Raw genomic sequence first — 13,772 nt, forward strand, 5'->3', positions numbered from 1 at the left:
AGATTTCCTTCCAGAAATCTCGGATTGAATCCTTCGTTCCGATAAAATGACGATAGAAATTATAATTTGTAGTTGATTTTGAAGTAATCGATATATTGTTAAATATTATAGTATGGCGACTAAAAAATTACGAGAAATTGTAGCAAAGCAGGTAAGAACACAGTCGTTTTCAAGCAAGTTAAAGGCTAGGCCTAGGCCCATGTGCATTAAAAATACAAGATCAATACAATGAAGCGTGATAATATTTTGACCACAGTACAAGGCATATTTTCCTCGGTTTACAACCATCTCTGCGAGGATATCCAGTGGTAGCCTAGGAGAATTGATTCTACCGGTACCTAATTTGCGATACATTTTGTATATGTAATTTGGATTAAATGGTAACATTTTATATTAATTATATTTTTATTAAATTGTTTATTTTATGTTGAAATTGTATTTGCAGGTTTCTATGGCAATAGGTTTGACAGAAGAGCAAATTCTACCACTGATTAATTTTTCTCAACTTATGTTAAATAAAAGGTAATGTTACAAAATAGCATTAATCAGTTGAAAATTAAATATCAAATCCTTTTCATAAGGGGACACTTGATCCCCTAAATAGTAGTTCTACTGTGCATATGTAACTTTAATACTAAATAATTAATAATTTCATTTTTGGTTTACTTAATTTTGTTGTTAGATGTGGAGGTGAATTAAGTGTGTCTGTCAAGTCCCTAAATCATATTCAGAATCCGGGTCAAGTACTCTCAGACTCTGAACTCATAAAATATGCTGGAAAGGTTGCTGCTAAGGTAACAACTTAAATTTGAATTTGCTTTTATTTCAAAGACCAAAACAAATCAGATAAAATAATTGTAATTTATTTTTTAGATAACGCATCCCGGAAAGTACATTGAGAATATTGCTATAGACTCAACTCACATTAGTTTTAAGATAAAACCATCCAGATTTGTTGAGGTAAGAAAAAAAGAGCTTATATTTTGCTTCTCATCTCCTAACTACTCAACTTATAAATTCAATTCAATAAAACTTTATTATCCCCAGCAAACTCCGGGGAAATTCATAAATAGACAAATTCCATGATTTACTTTTTTCTTTTTTTATTTGTTTTTAGTATGTTTTAGGAGAAATAAACTCAGCTGGCCAACAGTATGGCATTCCAAGATCAAATGAGCCAAAGAAAAAAGTTATAATTGAATACAGGTTGGTGCGTTTCTTTTATTAATTTTCTTTCAATTGAATACTAATTTAGTTTATTATTAAACATAATTTTTAAGTGAAATTTTTTATTCCTTTCAGTTCTCCAAATATTGCAAAACCTTTTCATGCTGGTCATCTGCGGTCAACAGTTATAGGTCAATTTTTAACAAATTTGCATAAATTGCTTGGACACCAGGTGACCAGTATCAATTACCTAGGTGACTGGGGAACCCAGTTTGGTATTTTAGCAGCAGGATTGAAGAAACAAAACCAAACTGTCTTTTCAACAAGATCTTTATTTGACGTTTATGTAGCAGCTAACAGCGAAGCTGAAGTAAATGCGCAGTTCAAAATAAAAGCAAGAGAAATCTTTAGAAAAATGGAAGATGGCGATGAAGAAATATTAAGTTTGTGGCGTGAAATTCGTGATCAAAGTGTTTCTGATTACTCACACACATACAAGGTAAAAATGAAAACAAATGATGAATATTTTATAACTACCGTATACCTTTTTTCTATGAATTTTAAATTAAATAATTGTTTTTGTTTTTTTCTTTTAAAGCGTTTAGGAATAAAATTTGATGAATATTCTGGGGAATCTAAGTACAGACAATCAGCTCAAGATCTTACGAATCAACTCAAAGAAACAAATATACTTCAAAAAGCTATGTAAGTACAGCACAGAGTTTGGTTGGTTTGTTTGCAAAATGAATGCAAGAAATTACAAATAGTTATCTTTCTTTTAATAACAGAAATGGAACCGACATAATTGACCTTTCACCTGATGGATCCATGTCAAAGTTCGTGACCCTTGCTCGTAGTGATGGCACATCTCTGTACATTACTCGTGACCTAGCTGCAGCCATTGAGCGATTCAAGCGTTACGAGTTTGACAACATGTATTATGTTGTAGATAAAAGCCAGGCAGATCATTTTTCTGGGTTGTTCCAGACGCTTAGTAAGATTGGCCATGATTGGTCAGATAGGTATGGTAACGTATCAGATTTTGGTCAGGGTATATAATAAAATGTAATCACAAAAGCTGAACATGTGTTCTAAGATGCTCCCCAATTGAAGTATTTAATACAGCACTGATTTAATATTTGCAATAAAATCAATTGTAAATTATATGTATAGCATGGTAGATCTCGAGTACACCAGCAGAGAAGTATCCGTCAATGACGGTCATGTGACTTCAGTAGAAGACGACTACAAGAACAGTAACTGTAACAACAATAAGAATTTTTTTTTCTTTTGGAAGGTGTCATCATCTATCATTTGGACGCGTCCTCGGCATGAGCACTCGGAAAGGCAATGTGGTTTTTTTGGAAGATATTATAGAAGAGGCTAAGTTACATATGCTACAAAACATGAGAGCCTCTAAAAGTAAGAAATGAAACATTTTATAAATTAATTTTCAATGTTTACTCAAAACAAAAAAGTTTATAATTTGTACTGAACTTTCTTTCTGAACATGTAATCATTCTCAACAGTAGGATTAGTAAACAATTTATTTAATATTTTAGACACAAAGAAATTTGAAAGTGAAGTTGATGAGGAACACGTTGCTGAAACACTCGGCGTTTCTGCTATTATAGTTCAAGATTTTAAATTTAAATTGACGTCAGATTACAGGTTTGAATGGGATAGAGCCTTACAAGACAATGGAAACACTGGTGTGTTTCTGCAGTATACTCACGCTAGACTAAGCAGGTATGTCACATGATCAGTAGGCATGTAGGTTTGAATGGGATAGAGCATTACAAGCACTGGTGTTTCTGCACTATACTCGCGCAAGACTAAGCAGGTATGTCACATGATGATCAATAGGTATGTCACATGATCAGTGTAGGTATTTCACATGATCAGTATGTATGTCTCATGATCAGTAACTATGTCTCATGATCAGTATGTATGTCTCATGATCAGTAACTATGTCACATGATCAGTATGTATGTCTCATGATCAGTAACTATGTCTCATGATCAGTATGTATGTCTCATGATCAGTAACTATGTCTCATGATCAGTATGTATGTCTCATGATCAGTAAATATGTCTCATGATCAGTATGTATGTCTCATGATCAGTATGTATGTCACATGATCAGTAACTATGTCTCATGATCAGTAACTATGTCTCATGATCAGTATGTATGTCTCATGATCAGTAACTATGTCTAATGATCAGTAGGTATGTCACATGATCAGACCTTCTAACACAAAATCAAAGAGGTTCTAAACAAATTTATCATTTCATTTCTACTGTGTATTTTTTACAAATGTTCGTTTTGATTTACAATATCTTACTTTAGTATTTGTAGAAAGAGTGGTGTGTCTTTAAATCTAGATGCTGATACTAATTTACTCCTGGAAGAAGAGGCTATTCAACTTGTACATCATCTTGCCCTGTTTGAGGGAGCAATCCAAACTGCATACACTGAAAAGGAAGCATGTCGTATTGTTAATTACCTTTTTAAGCTTTGGTAAGTTGCCAATTACAATTTGATTAAATTTGATTTATCTTTAGACGTTTGTTTTGTTACTTACCCTTTTTGATGACTCAAATGTGAATTTTCCTTTTTCTGTTCAATGTTTCAGCCGCCTGATCTCAATAGCTTACAAAGTATTACGAGTTGAAGGAACTCCCACAGACCTTGCAGAGGTAGGGACAATACAGTGCAAACACTGTGTTACAGCAGCATATGTTTTCTATTATGAAATAACCTAAATAAATATTTACGATTTTGAAATTAAAGACTTCGTGATCATTGTTTCCATAAACATGATTTTTCTATAATTTTCTTTTACAGGCTAGGTTGCTCCTCTTCAACCATTCTCAGGACATTCTTAGTACCGGTATGAAAGTACTCGGTTTAAAACCACTCAACAAGATGTAGCAATATACCATACAACCAACCAGAGACATACAGTATATAGATAATATACATCTCTTATTCAACCAACCATGGAGGTATAACTCCATTAACAACCAACATTATTTTACTTACACGATGTTAGTGCTTAACTATGTAATTATGGAAATAGTTATTGAAATATGCTTATACACAAATAAATATTATTATTATTAGCCATTGATTTATTTAGTGCAGCTCAATACAACAATGCAATACTACACACAAAAATTACAATATTTTATACATTGGTTTGTAACTTAAAGTAAACATTTCCTTAACATATACATAGTCTCTAAAAGTATATATCTTGATTTGTTAATAAATATCATGTACTGTATTACTGTACATCTTAAGCTCTGTCTACACTACACAAAATATAGTGTGATGTACACAAATATGGTAGTGATATGACATCACCATGTCCATATATGGGCACATTACATTTTTTTGTCACATAAAGTTTGATGGTGTAGACAGAGCTTTAGTTAAAAACTCATTCAATGATTCAATAAAATCTATAATGTTATCTCTTTCTATTAGATTTTCGTACTTAAGGTCCCATAATCAATGTAATATATAACATCATGGTATAAAAATAATAACTTAAAGACCCCTTCCCTGCAATTTTGGACGTTTTTTGCAAAATAATACATATATATCACTTTAAAAACATTAAACCATGTCATTCCTTGTCTTAAATGTACGTTTTATGGTAAATTATGATAAAAAGTGAGAAACAATGCACTACCTAAGTAGCTCGCGGCGATCGACCTCTCATGGACGGTCTTAGGCCTAGCCTAGCTAGGCTTAGTTTTGTAGGCCTAGCTGGTAAACATCGGTAACGTACGAACATCGTACGCTAGCTATATACCTAGCCTGAAGTTGTATAGTTGCTGCATTAATTGTCTTTCTATTTTTGCCAGACTCCGTTGATACAAATTGGGGAAAACCCGGTATTTTCGCTGAAAAGTTAGGAGTCTTCCATTTGTTTTGGCCTCACGATCGATCGAAAAGTGGGCGAATTACAGGTGAAAAACAAAAATATCAATCCACGCGCAATGCATTTTGGGATTTATAGCGGGCCGCTATAATTATTAGAATCTACTTATTTTTCACATTTGTAACCGTTTAAAGACGAAAAAAGTTATCGCAATATGACCATATAGTATTATTTTTACATTAAATATAATTTGTGATCTTAAATTAGATCTAAAAAACGTGGGAAGGGGGCTTTAATTTACACATTATAGTTTTGTTACTAGCTAGGCGCGGCCTAGCCAGGCCGCCTATCTATATACTCTCTAGCCTAGGCCTAGCTAGCCTACGTATTACACATGCGTAGAAGAACTCCTGGATTGGAGTAGTAGGGAGATTCTGTAGAATGCTGCGAATCAACTGTTACATTTTTTTAGACCAAAACGTAACCATGTAGAAATCGTATGCGCAGTCTGAATGTTCTATTGACATGTCTGCGTCGATGATTAATTGTCAACAAAAATGTATTGCTGAACAATTCTGTTTTAGTTTCATAACAATCGGACTACGAAAAGTTCACTTTCTTACGACTGGTAATTTTAAGTAGTTGGTAATATTAATAAAATATGCAATTTTTATATTTGAATTATCATTATTTGCCTGCCATCTTCTGTCATTAAAAATTGCGTTAATCTATAGAATATTAAATTATGCATTTGACCATGTATGTTGTTAGCGTGTCCGGTGTCCACACATAGAACAATCGTGTTTTTAATATATGGCTAAGCAGTGGTTTCTTCATAAATCTCCTTAATTATCGATGTAATTAAACTGTAACATTGTGGGCGGTCCGCGCTCTGTCGGCGAGAGTCAAGGAACCCTTGATCTCACGTCGATGCATATCCTTCTATTCTTTAATCCATGTGTAGACAGAGCTTAAAGCCCCATTCCCTACGTTTTTTAGATCTAATTTAAGATCACAAACTATATTTAATGTAAAAATAATACTATATGGTCCTATTGCGATAACTTTTTTCGTCTTTAAATGGTTAAAAATGTGAAAAATAAGTCGATTTTAATAATTATAGCGGCCCGCTATAAATCCCAAAATGCATTGCGCGCGGATTGATATTTTTGTTTTTCACCTGTAATTCGCCCACTTTTCGATCGATCGTGAGGCCAAAACAAATGGAAGACTCCTAACTTTTCAGCGAAAATACCGGGTTTTCCCCAATTTGTATCAACGGAGTCTGGCAAAAATAGAAAGACAATTAATGCAGCAACTATACAACGTCAGGCTAGGTATATAGCTCGCGTACGATGTTCGTACGTTACCGATGTTTACCAGCTAGGCCTACAAAATTAAGCCTAGCTAGGCTAGGCCTAAGACCGTCCACGAGAGGTCGATCGCCACGAGCTACTTAGGTAGTGCATTGTTTCTCACTTTTTATCATAATTTACCATAAAACGTACATTTAAGACAAGAAATGACATGGTTTAATGTTTTTAAAGTGATATATATGTATAATTTTCCAAAAAACGTCCAAAATTGCAGGGAAGGGGTCTTTAACATCTTCCTACTACACTATCTTTGGTATTATTATGAGAGGGCGCCATCTACCGGGTATTGCTTTAAAAGTATAAATGGGAAACAAATTTTTTAAACCCTGCTGCTGAGAAGACTTAAAAGTTCTTCTCGTTTTATTATTGAATACTAAATATATACAGTAGTTACACGTCATCATTAAATTCTGGTAATAGGTAAGAAAATGTTAGTTTCTAACTATTTATCAATGCAATATTAAACTAGGCCTAGGCATACATAGTCTAGATTAGGCTAGGCCTGCCTCCCTTAGTTAGCTAGCCTAGCGGGATATGACCGGTTGGGCCGCCGACAAGTTGAGCCGCCGGTGATTTCTATGAAACGCCCAGTGCATGCGTCTTTTACGACATTTCGCGTAGTGATTAGGATGGTGTCCTAGTACATAAAAGTCCATGGTCTCGGTTTATTGTGTCATGAAAATAAATAATATATAATTACATAGGCCTATTACAATTAACACAGCAAAGGAAAGTAGTAATATTTAATAATTTAATTGTTTTTAATCTTTCGAGGAAAAAATTCAGTGCACTCATAATTTTTCTCGCGTGTAGGCCTCACGTACTACTACTAATTAATAGAGTATTAACATTTTTCGAATGAGGTTAAATAAATATTATTTTTTATTTACTAATCTTTTAATATCATATTTTATTGAATTTTAAAATGTTAATACACAAAATATTTTACTAAAAAACGTGATTTTATGTAATTATTTTACCGAAAAATGGAGTAGGCCTAGGGTAGTTCATACAACTGCCGACTGAGTGAGGGGCAACATGTTTACGTCGTCATTTTTGGCTAAAAACGATCACTTTCGGTGATGTTTTATATTTTGGAATCTACAAGCCAGATTTTCATAATTATTTCTTTAATTATAATATTTAATAATATATATACTAAAAACCATGATATATAAACGTTTGAATGTACATCATTATCGGCGCCGGTATCCCTAACATAAATTGAAAGAGCACCGGCGAAAGTTAGCATTTCGCGTTCCATAGAAAATAACGTTTTTCTGGCGGCGGCTCAACTTGTCGGCGGCTCAACTTGGCCTAATCCAGCCTAGCTAGGCCTAGGCTGCTAACCTTTTTTTTAACCATCACCAACAAGAGAGGTGGGTAACCAGAGTAGGAGTGTAATGAGGTTGAACGCAAAGGCCAGGCCTAGCTTAAGTGGCGAATGGAATTCAACGCACAACTGATCTATTATAAAATAGTAATTCATTCTTATCTTAGACTATATAATAGTAGGTCCTCTAACTCTTAATTTAGAGAAATTTCCCCCCTCCTGACAAAAAGTAAAACTGCTCTTTTTCGCACCGACCCTCTGGACAGACTATCTACTGACTGTATATCACTTTAGATGATCACGTTGTATGAATTTGGATCCGATAATTCCTGTTGAGATGATCTTCAATAGATCCTGACACAAACTTTCAAAAATACATCCTTACATTCCAAGATGGCGGAAGCTAATCAAGGTCAACAACCCGATGAAGAGTTGACAGTACCACGCGCAGCTTTAAATAAAATGATCAAAGAACTGTTACCACATACTCGTGTCGCAAATGATGCTCGTGAACTGATCCTAAACTGCTGTACGGAGTTCATCCACCTGATTGCGTCGGAGGCTAATGAGGTGTGTAATAAACAAACAAAGAAGACGATATCTCCAGACCATGTGTTATCAGGTAAAAATAGTGTATTATTGGGTGTAACTATACAAATATTACATTGAACTGATTGGGGTGTGTGTTTTTTAAAGAAAATTGCCAAAGCTCTGTCTACACTAGTTTGTAAAAAAAAGTGTGATGTGCCCAAATATGGTAGTGATATGACATCATCATCATGTCTATAATTATGGGCACATCACATTTTTTTGGTACATAAAGTTTGATAGTGTAGACAAAGCTTAAAGTTAGCAATCCTTTTTACATAACAAAAACATACACAAAATGCCCTTGGGAATCATGACACATGACAGGATTTGAACTCAGGACCTTTGGATTGTTAGTTGAGCATAATAACCACAAAACCACTCCCTTTGGAACTTTACACACCCCTATTTAGGGACGCCACACCCCTATTTAGGGATGCCACACCCCTATTTAGGGACGCCACACCACTACTTATAGATGCCATAACCTCTATTTTAGAGAAGCCACAACGCTATTTATGGATGTCACACCCTTATTTAAGGATGTCACACCCCTATCTAGGGACGCCAGACTCCTATTTAGGGACGTCACACCCCTATTTAAAGATGTTACACCCTTATTTCAGGACTTCACACCACTATTTAGGGAAGTCACGTCCCTATTTAGAGATGACACACCCCTGTTTAGGGATGTCGCATTCCTACTTTACTAATTTAGGGTCATCACACCCCTATTTTGAGACACCCTATTAAAGGAACACTTTCTTATTTGAATTCCCAAAATTATTTAAGCTCCTAATTCAATTGAATAATAATAATTGTTCTTTTGTTCACAGCACTAGAAAGACTAGGCTATGCTGCTTACCTGGATGACTGTAGGTCTGTCTTACAAGAATGTAAGACAGAAGCCGTTAGACGACGCAAAAAAAGTCATCGTTTGGAAAATTTAGGAATACCAGAAGAGGAGTTATTACGCCAACAAGAAGCTCTCTTTGAAGAGGTGTGTATGGTTGTATATCATGCATTTTTTTAAATTTTGTGTTCCACACTTTTAAATTATTACACTCAAATAAGGTTGTGCACAGTTTATCTGTAGTCCCATTACTTTTCCTATTCTAGAACTGTAATATGATTGATCATGTTCAACCATTTAATTGTGTTCTTTAGGCACGACGACAACAAGCTCTGATAGCACAACAGGAATGGCTGGAAATGCAAGCTGCAGCTGGTCAACAGGCTGACCAGCAACTAATGAATGCACAGGTGATTCCAGGTGGTCATCAAGAATTGCAACCCCCAGAAACATGAGGGGTTCAACAAAAATATGTAATTAATAAAAAAAAGTCAATCTTTAGAAATATATGATATTGAGATACTGTACCTTAGATACACAAGAGTTGATGTTAGACCTGTGAGGGTGTGGGTGAAGTCTTGTACAGCCTGAATACCTTCCAGATAATCAAAATCTTTTCTCTGGCCATCCACTCTGTCACCATTTCCACTTTAAACCCTCTAAGTGCCTGGTAGATCCAGTATTTTAAAATAAAGGTTGGCGGGGAGGGGGGCGAGCTGTGCTGTAGGGCTGGACTTGATTTGTAGTTGTCCTACAGTATCTTTTTCACTGTAATTCTAAAAAATGTTGAATGCATTTTCCTACAGTTAAGGTATTGCCAACAACTCTTACTTTTTAGGCACTCAGTTCTTAGCCTTGCTACATTTATGTTTTTACCTTTAGGTGTGTTTATTAAGCTCTGTCTACACTATCAAACTTGATGTGACAACAAAATGTGTCCATATATGGACATGACGATGTAATATCACAACCATATTTGGGCACATCACACTTTTTTTGTCAAACTAATAAACTGATAGTGAAGACAGAGCTTTAACGTTGCTAAATATAATCCTAGTTATGTCTTCAAGTTTTGGGGTAATTGAAAGAGTTGTATACTGTAAAACAACATGCACTGATTTCCAGAATACTTAACCTGCAGCCTGAATGATTCAGTTCCACAAATATACTTGCGATGCTTTTGATGTTTTTTTTTAACCTCTTTGTTTTAAAGCTCAGGTACAGGCATGAATTTTAAATATAATGTTTGGTTAATTGTACATAAATCAAATATTTGTAACAGAAATCAAGACGAAAAAACATGAATTTCCCTTAATATGGCCAAATACAAAATTTTGCAAAATTCTTCCATAAAAACCAGGAAGACCTTTTTTCAGTAGTTAGGTAGTTAACCTAATGTAATAACATGTCTTGTGACTCCCTAGAAGGTGAAAAAGATGGTGGATATGCGGTGGATAATTTTTGCTATAGCATGAAAATAAAAATTTGAAGTTGAATAAAAATTCCAGAAATGTAATATTCAAGTTATATTACCTATACTTAGTCATCTGAAAAAATTTTTTACCACACTGTTTATTTTTCGTAGCTTTTTAAAATGCCTCTCTATTTACAAAATTTGTATACAAAAGAATAGAGATTTTACTGTGTAATTTGAACTATCCCCCCACTGATAAGAAAGTGCTTATTTTCAACAAGCTCGTGTAACACAAATAAAATCCCAAAAATTATGAAACATAGGGGAAACTATAGATCGATAATTATTCGAATGTATGATCAATAGAATTTTTTTGCCCGCACCTGGCCTTTAACTTTAGTCAGTATATTGCAGCTAGATTCTATGATCTTAAAAACCAGTGGGTTCGCAGGGCTTCAACAAACCTCCTTTTTCCTGAAGTGCCCCTTTCAAACTAAAGACCAGCGGAAGTTCTAATCATTTTAGGCCTACTGCTGACAGTATATAGCCAACAGGTACATGCCATCTACTATTAGACTAGGCCTAAAACATTAGTTGCTTTTAGTAATCTTTGATGCCTGATTGCATTTACAGTCAACCCTGTTCTGTAAAAATACTGGCTACGGCTATGGGATAGACATTGTTGATGCTATCCATGTTGTGTCCATGGGCAATACACGTTTAATTCACTTCGGTTGTTGATGAGCAACACAAAATTAATGTTTCATGCACTATAAAAGGAGCTGCAACCACAACTTTCCAACATTCTAATTGATTGTGCCCGACACAACATGTGCATTTCCATAATGTCTTATATTGCTGTTGAAGAATTATATTACATGATGTATAGCATGCTGGTTTTTTGAAATAAAATATTTGAAACAGATTGGCGTTTTTTTTTTTTTTTAGGTTCGAGAAGATTACGAAGAAATTAAACTCGAACTCGGGTTTGCTTCGGGTTTGCTTCGTTTTTATTAAATTAAATAGCCAGTACCATTTAGTGCGCATTGAATCATTTAAAATATATAGACGCCGCGCCGCACATAATGACGCCGCGCCGCACTCCTTTTCTTGAGCGTTACGATATATAATCTGTTTCGCTTCGTTTTCTTCTTTTTGTAAATAACATTACTGGTACCGTTCAAAAATAATACACGCCGCGCCGCAATTTTTTAAGCGTTACGAAGAAATTAAACTTTCACCTTTTATCGGTTTCGCTTCGTTTTTGTTTTGTTTTTGTAAGCAAAATCGCCAGTATGACGACATTCTGTTTATTTTGGAAAAATTTGCTTTGTCAATGGGAATAAAACTCGCATTGTTCCGTAAGAAAAATGAGACAATGAATGGATCGTGTATAAATAAATATTACACCGGATAGTGAGTGTGTGAAAAAAAGAAAATAAATACAGTACTGACAATTTATTGACAACCGGTATAGCGAAATCCTACAATAATGTAGCTTTAATTTTAATAACTTTCACATTGTTTGACTTTTGTCTACTCTTTGGCCAATGTATGTTTCCTGTGTTTGAAAAATAATTATAATTATGACCACAATATAATTACAACCAAAACAAATGTTTATTATTAAAATAAAAAAATATCCTTGTTCTAATTGTATAAAGTTCAGGTTAAACGTTTTCAAGGTCACTTTCACATCATTTGCGAAATTATTTGATTACATAGACCTAAACAATTGTTTTTGAATACATTCTGTATCTAAATTCGTCCAGTTTCATAGGCAAAGAAAGGTTGGGTCTATGATACAGCATCACATGTGAAACACATGCAATGCCTGTATCATAGACCCAACCTTTCTTTAATAATACATGTGAAAAACGCATGAGATGCTGAATTATTAATTCTTTTCGCGAAAAGAATTAATAATTTATGAATATCAAAAACCATGAACATTTTTAATCACATGAGGTGCTGTATTACGCAAATGCTTATTCAATTCAATTCAATTCACTTTTATTTCAGAACAAAGTCCATATCATAACAAATAATAATATTATTCAATAAATAGATGCAATTAAAGTAGTAATTGAGATACAGTTTTCATATTGTAAATATAGGCCTACAGCGATGACAATCATGTGGTAAATTTTGAATATAGATTTTACTAGATATAGTAGTATAAGTTTATCTTCTGTTATAGCCTTCCATTTTATCGTTACTATATTTTAGGGTGATAGTTCGGCCCGCCATATTCGGCAATAAGAAATATTTTTGAATATAGATTAGGCCTAGATATAAGTAAGCTTTTATAAGATAAGTTGTAAGTAGGCCTAGTGTAGCCTTCCATTTTATCGTTACTATATTTTAGGGTGATAGTTTGGCTCGCCATATTCACCAATAAGAAATAATTTTGAATATATAGGCCTATATAAATAAGCTTCTGTAAGATCAGTTGTAAGTAGGCCTTCCATTTTATCGTTACTATCTTTTAGGGTGATAGTTTGGCCCGTTATATTCAGCAATAAGAATTAATTTTGAATGTAGATTAGATTTAGATAAGCATTTATAAAATAAGTTGTAAGTAGGCCTAGATGTATAGCATTCTATTTTATCGTTAGGCCCTACTATCTTTTAGGGTGATAGTTCGGCCCGCCATACTCAGCAAAAGTCATGAGTCATACGTCCACAATTTGCTTTTGCAGTGTCCTTAAAGACAATACTGAATAGTAAGATAGGAAGATAATCTCATAGTATCGTTGTCACTTAAATAGCGCCGGATATTTACGGAAGTTACATTCTATCACCAAGGTACGCGGAGCCAAAAGGGAGTTGCACTACTCAACGTCGGTACAAGGTTTCGTAGAGATCATACTAAGGTACCTTTACTTTCAAAACAGTAACCAGTTTTGCATACAATTTTATACATCGTTTTTATAGTTTTCCGGCTTAAAAAATCTTTGATTTTTCTCAAGAGAGCGAAAGTTGATTAAGTTAGATCCACGGGCGTGCGTTTTTATTTTGCTGTTTTGTTGTTTTTTTCATCCATGGTTTAAATTTATATCCTGAATTCATTACGGTAGGTATATGTATTGTTATATTTTTTATACACGTGGATTCACTTTTGTTTTTTTTATAGGATAGGCTTACTT

The 13,772-nt window shown here is 34.2% G+C and overlaps 2 protein-coding genes across 5 annotated transcripts; both read left to right on the forward strand.

Annotated features, from left to right (window-relative positions):
* On the forward strand, positions 1-4,144 carry LOC140047317 (probable arginine--tRNA ligase, mitochondrial). Of its 2 annotated transcripts, XM_072092261.1 has the most exons (13): positions 1-151; positions 446-522; positions 683-794; positions 874-960; positions 1,118-1,206; positions 1,303-1,666; positions 1,766-1,872; positions 1,956-2,189; positions 2,465-2,589; positions 2,730-2,916; positions 3,517-3,687; positions 3,803-3,866; positions 4,015-4,144. In XM_072092261.1, the coding sequence occupies exons 1-13, from the start codon at positions 113-115 to the stop codon at positions 4,099-4,101; spliced, it is 1,743 nt and encodes a 580-aa protein (XP_071948362.1). In that variant the 5' UTR covers positions 1-112; the 3' UTR covers positions 4,102-4,144. The 2 variants fall into 2 exon arrangements, 1 of the variants encoding a protein (XP_071948362.1); XR_011844928.1 differs by lacking the exons at positions 3,803-3,866; positions 4,015-4,144 and having other exon boundaries at positions 2,730-3,010; positions 3,517-3,647.
* Positions 4,145-6,177: 2,033 nt separating this feature from the next.
* Positions 6,178-11,542, forward strand: LOC140047318 (protein Dr1-like). Of its 3 annotated transcripts, none has more exons than XM_072092263.1 (4): positions 6,178-6,396; positions 8,063-8,390; positions 9,193-9,356; positions 9,524-11,542. In XM_072092263.1, exons 2-4 carry the CDS (start codon positions 8,162-8,164, stop codon positions 9,662-9,664), a joined length of 534 nt encoding a protein of 177 aa, XP_071948364.1. In that variant the 5' UTR covers positions 6,178-6,396; positions 8,063-8,161; the 3' UTR covers positions 9,665-11,542. The 3 variants fall into 3 exon arrangements, with proteins under 3 accessions (XP_071948364.1, XP_071948363.1, XP_071948366.1); XM_072092262.1 differs by lacking the exon at positions 6,178-6,396 and adding an exon at positions 6,656-6,855 and having other exon boundaries at positions 8,035-8,390; XM_072092265.1 differs by lacking the exon at positions 6,178-6,396 and adding an exon at positions 6,656-6,855.
* Positions 11,543-13,772: the final 2,230 nt, after the last annotated feature.

Source organism: Antedon mediterranea, chromosome 4 (assembly GCF_964355755.1).
Source record: "Antedon mediterranea chromosome 4, ecAntMedi1.1, whole genome shotgun sequence".
NCBI classification, from domain to species: Eukaryota; Metazoa; Echinodermata; class Crinoidea; order Comatulida; family Antedonidae; genus Antedon; species Antedon mediterranea.

Coding starts and splice junctions, on each gene's coding strand:
- LOC140047317 (XM_072092261.1), top strand. CDS start 113: ATGGCGACTAAAAAATTACGAGAAATTGTAGCAAAGCAG. Junction 1,667..1,765: donor ATTACTCACACACATACAAG/GTAAAAATGAAA, acceptor TTTCTTTTAAAG/CGTTTAGGAATAAAATTTGA. Junction 3,867..4,014: donor CTCCCACAGACCTTGCAGAG/GTAGGGACAATA, acceptor TTTCTTTTACAG/GCTAGGTTGCTCCTCTTCAA.
- LOC140047318 (XM_072092263.1), top strand. CDS start 8,162: ATGGCGGAAGCTAATCAAGGTCAACAACCCGATGAAGAGTTGACAGTA. Junction 8,391..9,192: donor TCCAGACCATGTGTTATCAG/GTAAAAATAGTG, acceptor TTTTGTTCACAG/CACTAGAAAGACTAGGCTAT. Junction 9,357..9,523: donor AAGAAGCTCTCTTTGAAGAG/GTGTGTATGGTT, acceptor TGTGTTCTTTAG/GCACGACGACAACAAGCTCT.